The following is a 15,468-nucleotide window of genomic DNA, read 5'->3' on the forward strand; positions in this document are numbered from 1 at the left end:
AAATCAAACTCTGCACAAAGTTAAAGAACATCAAACATCTGATAGAAATCCAGAAGTTTAAAAGGGAGAAGCAAAAGCAAAGGAGGAGGATTAGCAGAGCAGCTAACAGCTGCTGATGTCATCCTGGACATGATGACATCATCTCTGATGTTTGGACATGGAGCTGTTAGCTGCTCATGTCAGTCATCACACTGTCGCACAGCAACAGTCTTCAGTCAGAGGCCTCAACAGGTTCACTTCAACTCTGACTGCTACTGGAAATCCCCCTCCTCATTTATTTTTAGATCTCATAGAGCCACCATAACTGCTCAAACTGCTGACTTCATGTTCTGTTGTCAATCTAACTGTGATTTATCACATCCATCAGAGTGAAGCTGATAAAATAAACGCAGCAGCAAACAAACGCGGCGACGCGAGGTGAACAACACTCCTCACCACCGTGGACGAGCTTCCACAAACACACACACACACACACACTCCTGCTGCAGGCAGAGCGGAGCAGCGGGGAGGCCGGCTTCATCACCATCAGATCATCCAAACATGTTAGCAGTGAAGTTTGAGCGAAGTGATCATCTGGTTCTCATTGCAGAGGAATCCTCGGCCCCCCGCCCGCCCCGCCTCTCTGCTCAGCCTCCTAAAACAAACAAACCGGACCAAAAACAAACTCGCTACGTTACAAATTACACTGCGTTGTATCTAGATGGACGGTGTATTCTCCGGGGGTCAGGATCATGTTTCCTGTCGAGTGTGAAAATCCAGATGACTCTCCGTTTACGACCAACACACTCCGACTTCAACGTAAACGGATTGAAAAGTTGAGACAAAATGAACCCAAGCTGCGGTTTTCCTCGCTCTCTGGGGTTTCTCTCTCTCAACTCGTCTTTTCACATGATTGTGCAACAAATGCCTGCAAGATTTCCCACAAACTCCTGGACTTTATAACGTAAACCTGCTGGACTAAATCCAGCAGTTTATTTAGTTACTGGCTGAATTCATTACATTTTTTACACAAAATCCTCCAACTCAACGTTTACACTCAATTATTACACCTTACACAAAACACAATTTAGAAAAAAACCTTTCTGATGAAGCTTTGACTCTAGGAACAAGTAAAAAAATAATATTTTAAAAATGAATTGGAAATATTAATTTTACATCAAACGACTCATGATGAACAACCAGATGTTTCTACTGGCAAAAACCACAAAGAAGAAGATGACAGGAAGTGGTTGGATGACGACGGCGCGGCATGTTTTCTAAAACCTGATCACATGTGGTTCATGTGATTTTAACAAAGTTTCTTATTTAACTGAAACGATTCAACACCAGAACATGGACAAAGAAAGCAGCTTGTGACGCAGCTGCAGGCTGCAGCACGCCTGCTTCACCGTTTGTTAGGGCCGTGTTTTGTGGAAAGGAAAAAAGGAGCAAATTCAGCCAGAGAAATCTTTCCCAGAAAAAATTGGAAATTTTAAAACTTATCTTAGAAATTTGCGAGGAAGAAAAAAAAGTAAAAACTTTTTTCTAGCAAATTCTTTGACTTTGCAAACCCAGAATTTTCCAAAATTTTTGTAGATAATTTCTGACATAAATAAAAAAAATTCAGAGTTTCTTGGTGGATTTAAATCTGAGCATCAGGGAGGAGGAGGAAGACGAAAATGTGTCAGAACCTCGGGGTCAGAACTGCGCTCCAGCTAACGCTGCATACATGCATCAACAGATCTTTAATTCTTCCCCTGACAACACACACACACACACACACACACACATACACACACATGTTGCTCCTAAATGAGGAGTGTGTGTGTGAATAAATCAGCCACATGTCCAGCTGGTTCTGGGGAATCAGAGAGTTGCGTAAATTTCTCTGAATGGCGGCGCGGCCAGATCATCTGGAGCCTCTCCCCTCTAAGCTGATACATGTGTTTACCCAGCACTTAAATCTGGGCAGCAAAGCCTCTTCTTCTTCTTCCTCCTCTTCCTCCAGTCCAGCAGCAGGCGGATCTGATCCGACATCAAAGACGAGAGGAAGAGCAGCGATCCGTTCAAACCTTTTTAACTTCATATCCTCCACACACTCTCAGGGATCTGCAGGAGATTTCTCAACAGTTCCAGCACGGCGAAGAGGCTCGTGTTGCATTTAAAGTTCACAGGCAGGCGGAGGGAGGGGGCGGACATGTTTCTGGATGTCCAGGCCTGTCGCCGCTCTGCAGAGCGAGGTCATGAGGAAGAGGTGAAGAGTACATCTGTCTGTTTCTTCAAAGAAAGTTTCTCCAGCCCCAGTTCTTCTCGAAAGCTGCAGCTTTTCAATCAGCTCTTCCTCACCACTTCCTGCTCCCTGTGTCGTTCTTCCTTATGCATGTGCACACATAACGCCCCTTATTGGATTTACAGATGAAAATAGAGAGAAAAGCCGGGGAACACTGCCAGCCAGCAGTTGTGCCATGGTTGTGTTCTGGTCTGAGGTCAGACCCAGAGCAGCATGAAGCAGGAAGCAGCTCCCGGCGCCTGATCCGGAGTCAGTTCATCTAATATTAATGCTGGATGTGGCGTTCCTGGGAGCGCAGCCCGACCCCAATACAATTACAAGCAATAAACAGCAGCTCTGCTTTAATCACAAGAGCAACGTTTACATGATTAATGCAATAAACTCCAATCTCATATCGCCGTTACGAGCCGAGCCCAGAACAGTGCCAGCGTTCTGATTATGCACATGATTATGTTGATTTTTTTATATTACCTCTTTTCATTTGGCTTCCTCACAAACTCCTGGATTTCCATCTTGGTGAAATTTCCTCCTGCGTCTCGACATTGAAAGTTCCTGCAGAGGAAGGAGAAAGAAATGTTTTCTCTGCACCAAAATCAAAAACCTTGAAGCATGTTTGACTCGTTTCCAGTTGTGATGCTTTGTTAGGGCCGTGCATTTTAGAAAAAAAGGAGAAAATTTCAACAAAAATTTTATCCTTCCAAAAGTTTTTTGAAAAACTTTAAAAAATTTCTAATGCTCAAAAGTTGGAAAAATAATTTTTATTTTTTACTTTTCAAACCCAGAAATTCCCACAATCTTTCTAGACAATTTAAAAAATTTTGGTTTTTTTAGAGAAATTTACCCCTTTTTTTATCTGCAGTGGCCCAAATACACAGTGATCCTTGAAATTAAAAAAATACAGTACAAATAACTTGTCAGCAAATCAAGCTGGACGGAGAAAATTCAGCTCGTTTTCAATGAAAAGTGTTTCAAGTCTTTGATTTTCAGTTGGATTCAGGTGTGGACTTTGACTAGGCCATTGTATGTTCAGGGTGATCATCCCATCCACTCTGACCTGCTGCCCTGTCCCTCAGCATGATGCTGCCTCCACCATGAAGTGGATGAAGCTGTGAGGTTCAGTTTGGAGGAAATGTTTTGAGGTTCATGTTCAGCGTCTGAAGGATTTCTGAAAGTCTGCTGACTAAGACATGTGACCCGTTTTCTCCTGCTGGAAGGAGAACTGGGTCCATCCGAGCTCAAACTGGAACGTTTCCTCCTGCTGCTGCTGAATCCAGTCCATCTCTAACTAGAGCTGCTTTTATTGGATCAGCTGTCCTCCCCAGCCGGCCCTCATCCTCAGAGGCAGAGATCTGCCGGGCCGTAAATCCCAATCCAAACCCGGATCGCGGCACGCAGCCAGGAAACTCTCTGCCCGACGCTAGAATCCGACTTTCTGCTGCGTCTCCTTCAAGACGGATAATGAAGGATCTGGTGAACAGGTGTAGCGTGGCGCTGGGAGGATGTCGATGGTTGGACGCGTTCCCAGTCTCTCCTTAAGGGGAGAACCAGTGACAATGACTGGGATCGGCTTACATAATTCCTTCAGCGTTCCTCCACTGAAGAAACAACTTACTGGACCTGCTGGTGCCGACGTGTGAAATCTCCTCAAATAAATTTACTGCCGGAGAAAAACAAAAAGTGAACCTGCTGTTCTTAATTCAAGCTCTACGTCTGGAAGAGAAACCGGCCCACAGCATGACAGAATAAAAAATAAAGTAAAAATAACAAAGCTCCCATTTCTATAAAAATAGAGAGAAAATCTCCAGAGGCTTCCAGATGAAATCTGTGTATTTACTGAAGTTTAAAAGGTTCGGAGATTCATAGTAACTAGTTAGATTTACTCAGTTACAGTTACTTAAACTTTGTGGGGGGAAAAAATTACTTTTACTTAATTGACATCACAAAGTATTGGCTGTATCTTTACAGAACAAAGAACAGACGTGTTTTCACCAAAAAGAAACAGTTTATGCTGAAGTGAGACCTCCTGTTTCTACACCAGCTTTGCAGGTTTCCTACTGAGTATTAGTTTCAGAAGTTAACATTGAAGGAAATGAAGAGTTTCTCATTTCAATCATGTCATTGATTTGTATAATTTTATGTTTTAGATTTTAAAAACAAGATTTTCTGATTTAATTAACAAGAAGTCAGAATGAGTCGTCTTGTTATGTGAGAACGTCTTTACTCTGTTTCTTTTTTACTCTTTTTACTTAGGCATGAAAACTCCAGATTTAGTTTAACATTCCCAGATTAAATATGGGATTTCGCTTTAATTTTTCAGCGTCACTGAAACAGATTTTTACTGAATCAAACCTGATTTCTGAACATATTTTTAGGAGTTGGGAGGAATCATCTGGTGACGTTCTCCTAAAATAAAAACAGGACAAATAAAGTATTCTAGTTTCTGCCTGCTGCTATTATCCACCGAGTCCCAGAGATGAGCAATCAAGTGGGTCAGCCCACACACACACACACACACACACACACACACACACACACACACACACACGCACTCTGCTACAAGTGTCTGTGTGATTCTCTCTCTCCAGGCTAATCTCCCATTAGAACCGAACCGGCTCTGCAGGCTGTGTTTACTCCGACCTGGGCGGATGTGAAGTGTGTGTTTATATTATCTGGTGCTTTTTTTTAGCCTGTGTGTTTTTATTTCTTGTTGTTTGAAGTGCTAATCCTGTTGTTGGGCCTTTATCTGGTGATCTTCTGCCAAACTCCTCTGGAGATGCAGCTTTCCACTTCATGGTCAGGAAAGCTGTGCAGGTGAGATCTGCAGAAACGTTTCATGGAGCAAACATTTCATTTGGCATCAGGCAGTCAGGCTTCATGCACCCTGCAGGATTAGATGGACCTTTGGAACTGAGACTTCACATATTTTCCTTTTTATATTTGACAGAACAGAAAGTATTTACCTCCTTTTAGCTTTTACAAATCAGTAAAAGCCACCCGGCTAGCCAGGCTACAGGGAGAGTGAACAATGGAGGAGTTTTAGGTTGAAGAATAAAAACCTCAGGTTTGTTTCTGTTCAGTTGCAGAAAGTCATCCCACATCCATTCATTCACTGATCTGATCTAAGAATCTGTTCCCTGTTATAATGTAGAGCTGCAGATCACCTGCATGTTTACGGTTCAGTTTGAACAGCGAAGTGAAGCTGCAGCCAGTTTAATCTTCCTGCCATCTGTTATTAGCTGTGATAATGGACACGTGTGATTTTTCTCCCTACATGAATCTGAATGTAACTCAGTCGGACCGGAGCCGCGCAGGTGACCCAGAAAATGGAATAAAAACTCAAAACGGAGGCAAAGAGGCTGATATTTATGAGGATAATGATGAGAGAGAAAACATCGCAGCACTAAGACCTGCCGCCGCAGATAAGAGCAGAACATCACCGATACGTATTGGTTTCCACAGCCAGGCAGCATTTTATCCCACTTCCTGCTTCCAGATAACAGGAAGTGTTTAACACCCGAACGCCGAGGTCAGAGCAGATTTAAAGATCGAGGATTCACTGAGAGATGGTTTTAAACCCATCATTTCCTCACACAACAAGACCCAAATTTATTTACAACATCGATAAAAACGTAAAAAGCCTGAGAATAGATTCACTTTTCAGTTTAGCTGCTTAATATAAACCTGTATGCAGCTCCTGATCTGAATTTGAAAACCTGAAAAAGGTAGAGATATTCAGCTTTTGGGTGAAAATGGTGGAAAATATAAAAAGTTTAAGCTCTACTGATGTTACCTGATGATGTCAGGTTATAAAGTGGAAATAGAGGTGAATTATTGGCCTCAATACGTTTAAACTTTAGACCAATAAAACACATTAAAATGTTTATTCTAAACTCAAACTTTAAAGTTGTTTACCTCTATGCAATAATGCATCAATTATGAGCTGAAAACTTATTTAAACAAAATTTGCATCAGCAGCTCTACCTGCAGCCATGATTATTGATTAGCTTTGCCTACATGCTAGTAGGAGTATTAACGTCGATAGGGTCAGTTTCTTTTCACCTGCAGAAGCTGGCATTGATTTTAACACCAAGGTTTAAACTCAGTCATTAAGTCCAGAGCAGCAGCTGGTGGAGCTGCTTCCACCAGGTTCGGTTCAACAACTCCAAAAGTTGGGTGAGAAAATGCTCAACTTTCCCTCAGCCAGAGAAATGATAGATTTTTCCTCCATTCATGATGTTTTCCAACTTGCCAGAACTTTCTTGAATTTTTTTGGCATGAAATAACTCAAATGCAAATAGAGCAGATGCCAGCAGGAGCCTGAGGAAGCTAACCTGTGTTTTCAGGGCGGCGTCTGGGCGAAGCTAACCCGACCGCTAGCCCTTCCTCCCGGTTCCCGTTGCTCAGACCTGCACTGTCACCTGCCTCATTAGAGCAGAACCGCTGAGAGAAACCCAGAAGCAGCATGCAGGGGAGGAAACTCACACGGCCAGGCAGGGAGATGCTGCTGCTCTCTGATGTGTGTGTGACAGCGAGCCGGAGCGTGTGTGTGCAGCAGAGGGTTTTGATTTTCCTCTTGTTAGACAGGGGAATGACTTACGGCCATACCATTGTCTGTTAAAGACCCCAGGACCCTCCATCTGTCTGCACACAGCACGTCCAGGAAGCAGCTGTGAAACTACGATTTAACTGATATCTGCAGTTAAAGACCTGCCAAAAGCCGCTGAGCTCTGCCAATATCCACATTTTTATATTTCATCAATTTCATGCTAAAAACAAAAGCCACAGTTCAATCCCCGATTGTGTTCTTGGCAAAGTGGAAAAAAGGCAATTATGAGAAAGAAGAAGTCTGCTGCTAAAACATGGAATTATAATATTAATGACAATGATGAGCAGAACGCCGTGGATCTGATTAAAATGACACATTAGAATCAGTTCAGGTTCAGGGTTCCAGCTGCACACAGCCAGCGCAGCGATTAGCAGCTGCACAGCTACAACACGTCAGGCTGCAGAAAACAGTCCTGATCCTCTCATAATGCTGCTCAGAACAGGAGGGAAACAGAAACAGCAGCGCTTCATGAAGCTTCATATCAGAATACAAAGTTCACAAACAGGTTCTCTAAACCTGGTTAGAAAACACTACCGTTTATTCTGTTTTACCGTTTATTCTGTTTTACCTTTTATTCTGTTTTACCGTTTATTCTGTTTTACCTTTTATTCTGTTTTACCTTTTATGTCCCAATTAAATGCTTCAGACACTGAAAACCAGATTTCATTCATTAAGGAAACGAATCCGTCCAAACCAGCCAGGAACTGCAGGATTAAATAACATCCAACCTGAAAACGCTGCTGCTTCTGCAGGACAAACCATCCACCTCTCTACATTCTCCTACTACTCTCCAACTCTGCATCACTGGCTGTTCTGTCAGTTTCTCTGTTTTTATTGATCTTCATAAAAACAACATCTTGTCTGGCGTTTAGCCGAGACATTTTCCTGGGGAAGATCAGCTGAGCGACTGCTGACAACAGCTCAACGTTCTCCCTCTATAAACGACGAACCTGGCATCATCTCTGTGTTCAACCCATCTCTGTCCTAGTCAAAGATACCGGCTGAGCTTTGTTGCAACACAAGATGTTTTCCCAGCTGATAGTCCGGAGGAATCGGATCTATTGGTCCCAAAACGTTTGTCCCCAGAAGCTCCTTTCCCCGTTAAGTTTTTACTTTTCTTTAACATAGAAAGCATCCTGGACCTGCTGTTTCTGAACTTGAATGCACCGATCAGTTCACAGGATTAGCAAAATTACAAAAAAATGTTCATTCATGCTTGTTAGGAGGCTTGTTTACCATTTAAAATCTGGATTCAATATAAAGTAAAAACAGCTGTTTATGGAAACTAAAGATTTCTGCATTCTTCCTCTGTCAGTCATAAAACATTTTGTAACAACCCAGCAACCAAACTAGTGACTGAATCAGGTTTCTCCACCCAACTGCGTTCATCTGTTTCAGCCTCGCTGACAGAGGAAAGATGTTTCCCAATCTCTGGATCAGAACCTGAACCCCCTCCGCCAGAACGAGGCCGTGTCTGCTCTTCATTACGGCTCCATCAGTCCCAGCTGGGCGGCTCCAGAGCCGCTTTAAAGGAGATCTAGTTACCCAAAGGGTCAAATCTGTAGCAAACCTTCGGATGAGCAGCGTTCAACAGTCCTGACGTCGATGACATCATCATTACCCGCCCTGCTCCAGAACCTGCAGGCGTTCAGACTGAAAACACAGCGAGAGCCTGAGCTGCAGTGTGTAGACGTGTGTGTGTGTGTGTGTGGGCGTGTGTGTGAGAGAGAAAGAGAGAGAGAGAGAGAGAGAGAGTCCGCGGACCCTGCAGGCGAGAGGAAACAGATGCTTTGTGAGGGAGTTTACACAAGACCGCAGGATCAAATCCAAGCCACAGGCAGGAACGGCTTATTGCTCAACAGCACTTAAACCCAGCAGAGCGATGTGAGGAGGGATTTCTGCCTGCAACCCCACCAAACACACGGGGCTTTAACTACGCCACGTTACCCACACATGCTGCTCGTTTTGAAACTCTGTACAGGTTGAAATATTTCACTCACTTCTGATTTAGAATAAATAAAACCTGTAAATGTAGAAAATCTGATGGATGCATCAAACTGCAAGGTCTGCAGTTTATCCTTCATAGTTTCATGTTTTTGGAAAACAGTATTTTTACTACGCCGTTCTTTTTACTTTTACTAAATAATTAAATACTAATAAATAAAATTAGTAATTTTAATATGAAGTATTTCTACTCTTACTTGATTCTCTACTCACTGAATGAAAATCTAAAATTCACCAAACAGACACACACCTGCAGTTTTAAAGTTTAATCAGCTTTTTATTAAAAGAAACTGATCTGGAAAAAAATGATTTTACCTGATTTTGTTATTTTTTTGTTACTTATATCAATTATTGTCATTTTAGTCCTAGAAATATTTAGAAATATTTCCTCTTGACCTTATATTTTAGCCCATCTGATGATGTAATTTTTAAATATTAAAAGACTGATCATTTGATCACTTACTCAGTACTTTTTATCAAATATATTTTTTCCTTCCACTTGATTAAAAATATGTGGTAGTAGATGAACTTTGATTTCCGGTTCCTTTTAACTGATATTAAAATAAACGTTTTGATGCCTGACAGCCGTAACCTTCCTTCACTGAATGTTTGATTTGCAGCAATACGTTAAAAAAATCCTAACATCAACATCATGATAGTCATGAGACTGTTTTACAGTCAGTCTTCAGTCAGAGGCCACTCTGAATCATTGAGAGACAGACTGCTACAGGAAATCCTTTTTTTAATGTAAATGAATTAAATGTTGGAATGTGTAGAAAATTAAACCTTTTCCAGATTATTTATAATGTTTAAACTTTAATCTGATTGTAGAACAACCAGCAGCTTTTCCTCCTTTCCACCCTGGAAACAAACTTTCGTTTAACATGAACCCTGACGTCACCGAGGACGTGGAGTCCGACAGAGACGGACGGGAAACCGGAGTAAACAGAACGCCGTCGGGTCGCTGAGCTGCCAGCGCGCGTGGGAGGAGAGGCGGTGGAGGCGGTGGAGACGGTGGAGACGGTTTAAGGATTCGGCCGACTCCTAAACTTTACATGCTCAATATAACACAAACTTTCCTTCAGCTGAGGAGAAACCTTGTTTCCCTGACACTTTCCTTTGTTCCCAGAGCCTTTAGGTAATTAATTCATCATCTGAATTTATTTCAGTCTCGGGTTCAGCAGACAGTTTAAGTGCCTTTTGATTGTTGACTCACTTCACAGTTATGACAGAGTCTCAGTTTGAATCTCTCCAGCTGGGAGGAATGTGTGAATGGAAAGGTCCTGTCGCAGAATGGAAGCTATGAATGTTCACCTTTTAAAATTGATCCAGATTCTAATTAAAGTCCTCAGTATGATTTAGAGGAGAAACGTAACGGATCTGCTGACAGACGGCCCACAGCATCACTTTTTAAAGCCCTGATCGTGTCTTACAGCACGGCTGGAGAGCTACTCAAAAATGTAGCACTAAGGTGAAAACATGATTTAAAATTCAAAATAAAGAGCTTCAATCAGGAATAAAAAGTTTCAAAAACTAGAAAACTGGAGCAGGTCCAGAACTTCACTGCTTTGAGTATAAAATAATTTTTTAAGGTTTTAATAAAGTTGGTGCGATTGTGTTAAATAAAAAGTTACAAGCCAGTCTGGTGTTTTCAGTGTTTAGGAGTTGATTGGTTGTTCCAGAAGCCGTCATCATCATCATCATCATGTTGTAAAACAGAGTTTTACTTTATCGCCTCATTGGTTTAATTCTCTTCATGCTGACGTTACTTTAACTAGGACAGCTAACAAGCAGCTCCTGCTGCATCAATCATTCTGCAGGAAACAAATCTTCATTTCCACAAGCTAAACAAATTCACCTGGGTTTGGGGTTAAAATCCTGAAGCCAGCCAGCAAAAGCCTTCAGCAGAACAAAGCATCCTGCTCCACACAGAGGAATGGCATGTCGGCTCATGTCTGCATGCAGAACGTGTTTCTGTGAGAAAACGGCTCCATGTGGGAGTGGAGAGGTGATGAATAAAGTGGAGCCAGAGTCAGATTCCCTCCATCCTCCACAGATAACAGATGTTACATCCTGAAGTTGGCCTCAGACTGGATGTTTAGAGACTTTAGAATCATTTTGTTGTTTCTGTTTTGTTTATGCTGGATATTTAAAATGTCTTCCAGTTTTCATTGTAATTTAAACTTTATTGACCTTCTAGAATATTTATGGCAGGAACCCAGAAGGACCTTTTTTATTAAAACAAAACAAGAATATTATATAATATCATTCCTCATCTTACAGGCCAAAAAGAAAGAACTTGTTCTGAAAGATCAATAATCAATAATCTAATAAACATTGAACACTGGAACTGGGAAACATTTGAAACATCCAAATAAACCAAACAGAACCAACAAACAAACCAGTTCAGACCAAAACATCCAGGTTTTGGTAGAAAACCAACAGATGGAAATTATTGAGCTTGTTTTAATCCATCATATGATGGATTGATATATTGATTGATTATTGAGACATACTAATCAACTCAGGCCTTTTGAACAGCTTTCCTCTCCACAGCTGAAGCTCTGACATTAAACTCCAGACTGTGTAGGACCCCTGACTTCTGCTGGTACCATCCCAGTCATCCCAGTCATCCCAGTCGGGGTGAGGTACCACCAGAATGATTCGGGTTGTTTGGGTTTTCCCGACCAGCAGCGTTTGATACGAGGGTTTTGCCGCATGACGGCGGAGCAGCTGACGCAAACCGACGCAGCATTCATGCAGCCTTCTAAGACAGACTCACATACCAGTGTTTCCACCACCCACACACACACGCACAGGCACACACACACACACACACACACACACACACACACACATCTCCAAAATGAGCCCATTGTCCTGCAGTGTGACCCGGACAGAGAGGCTCCGCCCCCAACCCGGCTCGTCCCACACTGCACGCTTTCTTCATGGAGGACGCCGTCACTAACAGGCTGCATGGAGGACGCTAGCCAACTCAGGCTGGGGTCAGAGGTCAGCTCTGGTTGGGCCCTAAGGTCAGGGCGCCACTGTGCTGTCCACTGTACGCCTGCTGAAGATGAAGGCTCATGAATGCTGCATGAGAGCGCTGCGGCGGCGGCGTGGAGGGAAACAACGGGGAAGATTTGATCTGAGACGGAGGACAAAGAGAGTCTGTGAGGAAACAAAGAATCGCTTCATGATGACGAGGGTCAAACGGCGTTTTATCCACGTTTCCTCCTCCACTCTCAGGAGGCGCATGTTTAGGGGGAAGGACTTTTCCCATCATGGGAAAACATTTGGTGGAGCGTAGCAGAGCGCTGAACTTAAAGATACAGAATGTCATTTCTAAAAAATATGGTCTTTATATTTAAAACTATCCTGTTGTAACATTTTTTATGAGACAGATAGTCTGTGAAATCATTTATCTCCTCCAGCTACTACTACTGTCTGAAGAAATGCACCAAAACAACCAATCAGAGCCAGGAGGCGGGACTTAGCGCGGTCAATCATCCTCATGTACGCACTGCTAAATAATGGAGAAACAACTCTGTTACAGGAAAACTGTTTATCTGCTGTCAGCAGTGGCCATGCTAACTAGCATTAGCATTCACAACATGCTAAACCACAGCAGAGAGAAAAAGTGGGGAGTGATGGACAGCGCTAAGACCCGCCTCCTGGCTCTGATTGGTTGTTTTGAGTTGGACCAGAGGAGCTACATTGTTTTACACATTATCAAAACATAGTGACAGTTTCAGCCATTTTGAGTATCTTTACTCAAACCTTAACTTTACAGCCTAATGAGCTTAATAAATTAAATTGGATAAACTTAATTTGATTTGTGAATAATTAATGCAATATATTGAAGTTGGTTCATCTGTTCTCTTTTTGCAGTGTAGCTTATTGTGTATTGTTTTTGAAAAGTGATTAATAAAGTAACTGATTATTTTTTAAACAAGTAATCAGTAAAGTAACTGGATTACGTTCTTGGTGAGGTGATCAGTAATCAGTTCTGACTCTGCTGTCCGTCACTGAGCGTTTGTTTGGACCGAACCGGGCCGAGCTCCAGATGTTTGCAGCAGCAGGCGCATTCCTGTGTGGCTGATGACAGAACCAGTGCCGCGTCCAGATTCACCAGGATCCAGATGGACTAACGGAGACGGAGTGGGAGGACGGCCGGAGACGGGAGCGTTGCTATGGTAACGCAGGGCCAGAGGCGCATGGACGACACGTGGCCGGAGCTGCAGAGACGGATCCAGAAGAGAAGATCCAGAACTGAAGGCCAAATTCTCTGAAACTTCCCCACTTTGGCTGATTTACTGCCTGGCTGCATGTTCACAATTTAAAACTAATATTTAACATCAGCTGTTATTTGTGGTCTCTTCACAATAAAATGAAACCACCATAAAACTATTTATGAACGAAGAGTTAAAACTGTAAATCTTGTCCCAGATTTAAAGCAACACTTTTCCATTGTGGTTTCTTCAGACGTGGCTTCATTTCTGTCAGCTCACTTTAACTTGCTAAGGTTTCCCTTTGAGATCATTTTTTAAAAGATCTTTAAACGTATTTAATCTGAGGAATGTGGATATTGTTCATATTTTGGCCTGAGACTCAGAGATCATCATCCTGTAAAAATATCTCCAAACAAAACATAAAGATAATCAAGCAAAGAAAACACTGCTGACAACAACAACCTGCACTGCAAACTGCTTTAACACATATTTGGACTCTCATCGTGGTTTTCACTTTGGAAAACAAAACTAAGCAAAACAGAGGATAAAATATGAAAATCAACGTACAGCAGAGAGCTGACACCAGGACAGGAGAGGAATAATGTCTGGAGGTCACCAGTGATTCTTGTTTCAATAAAACTCTAGATTAGTCCATATATTTGTTTTATATTCCAACATATCAGCGCATATTAAAATGAACATACTGTTATTTTTCTGGTTTTGGTCTGAAGTTTTTCCCGTTTGGTTTCTCAGCTTGTTGATCTGAAATCGTTCTGAGTTATAATCAGAAACATGCATGAGACGTGTTGCCGTGTTATTTTCAGTGTGTGTGTGTGTGTGTGTGTGTGTGTAAACGATGCATGTGTGCATGGTGTGTGTGGGAGTGGGGCCAGAGAAGTCAAATATCTCAACATGGATTCAAACTGTAGACAATGAAAATGTAGTTTATTTACTTTCAGGACTTGATTTTACAACTTTGGTGCTTAAAGTTGGAGAGTTTAGATTGAGAATATCTCTGATATGCTGGGATTAGTTAAAGTTTGGAGTTTCTGTCCTGCAGCTGTTAGATGCGTGTGAATACAGCCGAGTTTAAAAGTGATGCTGGAACTAAATAAAAATCTTTCTACAAAGCATCACTTTGCCAACTTATGCAACAAGACTATTTTTATTTTTTACTTCCAGTTTTCTTAAACCAGATGCAACACTAATGTTGGGAAATGTGTGAAAATGTTCCACTGTATTAAAACCAAACTAGAACAAAGTGTTTTGTGAACCAACAGGAAGTGGTATTTTCTTTATCCTGACTGTCATTACTCACCCCTCCCCCACCTGTTTCCCAGCTCGTCTGATGCAGCTGTAATCACCATTGTAAACCTGGTGTCATTGTGAGGACACGTATAATTAAAAGAGGATTAGCATTGGCCGGCCCAGATGCCTTCTGCATGTAATTAACATTCAGACAATGTGGCGGCCACGCAGAGGAAACACCTGTGTTTGTGGGCGCGTCCTGAGTGTGACGGCGCGGCGTCTGTGTGTGTGTGTGTGTGTGTGTGTGTGTGTGTGTGTGTGTGTGAGGGATTAACCCGCTCACAGGCCAGCCAATCATTCAACACACACACACATTTAATGCTGTTTAAACACAAATCATCTGCATGTTTCGCTGCTCTGAGGGAATTTACCATTCAGTAATAATATCCAACCCAAAAAGATAAAGTCAGCAACTTTCTTTAATTAAACATAAACACATTCTCTTTTACTTTGTTTCTTTAAAATATTGCATCCATTGTCTGTCAATCAATCAAGTTTATCATTTAAACAATAATGCAGTTCAAATTTACTAAAATTATCCAGGATTTTGTTGGTTTGGACATTTCTGGTCTCAATCTAAACAAAGCAAACTTTAAATCTGACAAGTGGATTTATGATGATTTTCATGCATAATAAAATCCCTTCGCTTCATCCTGGCCTTAATAAAAACTAAACTACAAAATGATTAAACTACATGTCTAACTGTTTTTAAAATATGTAATTTAACACAATTAAGACTTTATGTGATGAATATTGATCAATAAATTTACTTCTCCAAGAGATTTAAATTTACTTTTGCTTTCTGAAATATTGTGACTTCTCCGCTGCTCGGTTGGAAAACTGAAACTTTAAAACGTTTTGTGAAGCTGAGATAATTTTCCTCAGCAGACGTTCAGGTGAAACTCAAAGCTTCCTGCAGTCAGGCGGTTCTGGACCCGTTTCCAGGACGATGGTCGACCTGAAGCCTGGAGGAGAAGATCACAGTTTCTCTTCCTGGGCTGTTTGACATTAAAAGGATGATTAACCTCTGAGGTTCATCCTCCATCATG

At 41.8% G+C, this 15,468-nt stretch overlaps 1 protein-coding gene across 7 annotated transcripts in view; it reads right to left on the reverse strand.

The window, feature by feature from the left end:
* celf2 (cugbp, Elav-like family member 2) overlaps positions 1 to 15,468 on the reverse strand; it is a 480,486-nt gene that overhangs the window by 206,225 nt on the left and 258,793 nt on the right. For all 7 annotated transcript variants that reach the window (XM_044109128.1, XM_044109104.1, XM_044109103.1 and 4 more), the window contains one exon: positions 2,741 to 2,821. In XM_044109128.1, the coding sequence (XP_043965063.1) occupies positions 2,741 to 2,781 (41 nt within the window). In that variant the 5' untranslated portion in view covers positions 2,782 to 2,821. The remainder of the gene's footprint in view (positions 1 to 2,740; positions 2,822 to 15,468) is intronic.

This window comes from Gambusia affinis, linkage group LG23, assembly GCF_019740435.1.
Source record: "Gambusia affinis linkage group LG23, SWU_Gaff_1.0, whole genome shotgun sequence".
NCBI classification, from domain to species: domain Eukaryota; kingdom Metazoa; phylum Chordata; class Actinopteri; order Cyprinodontiformes; family Poeciliidae; genus Gambusia; species Gambusia affinis.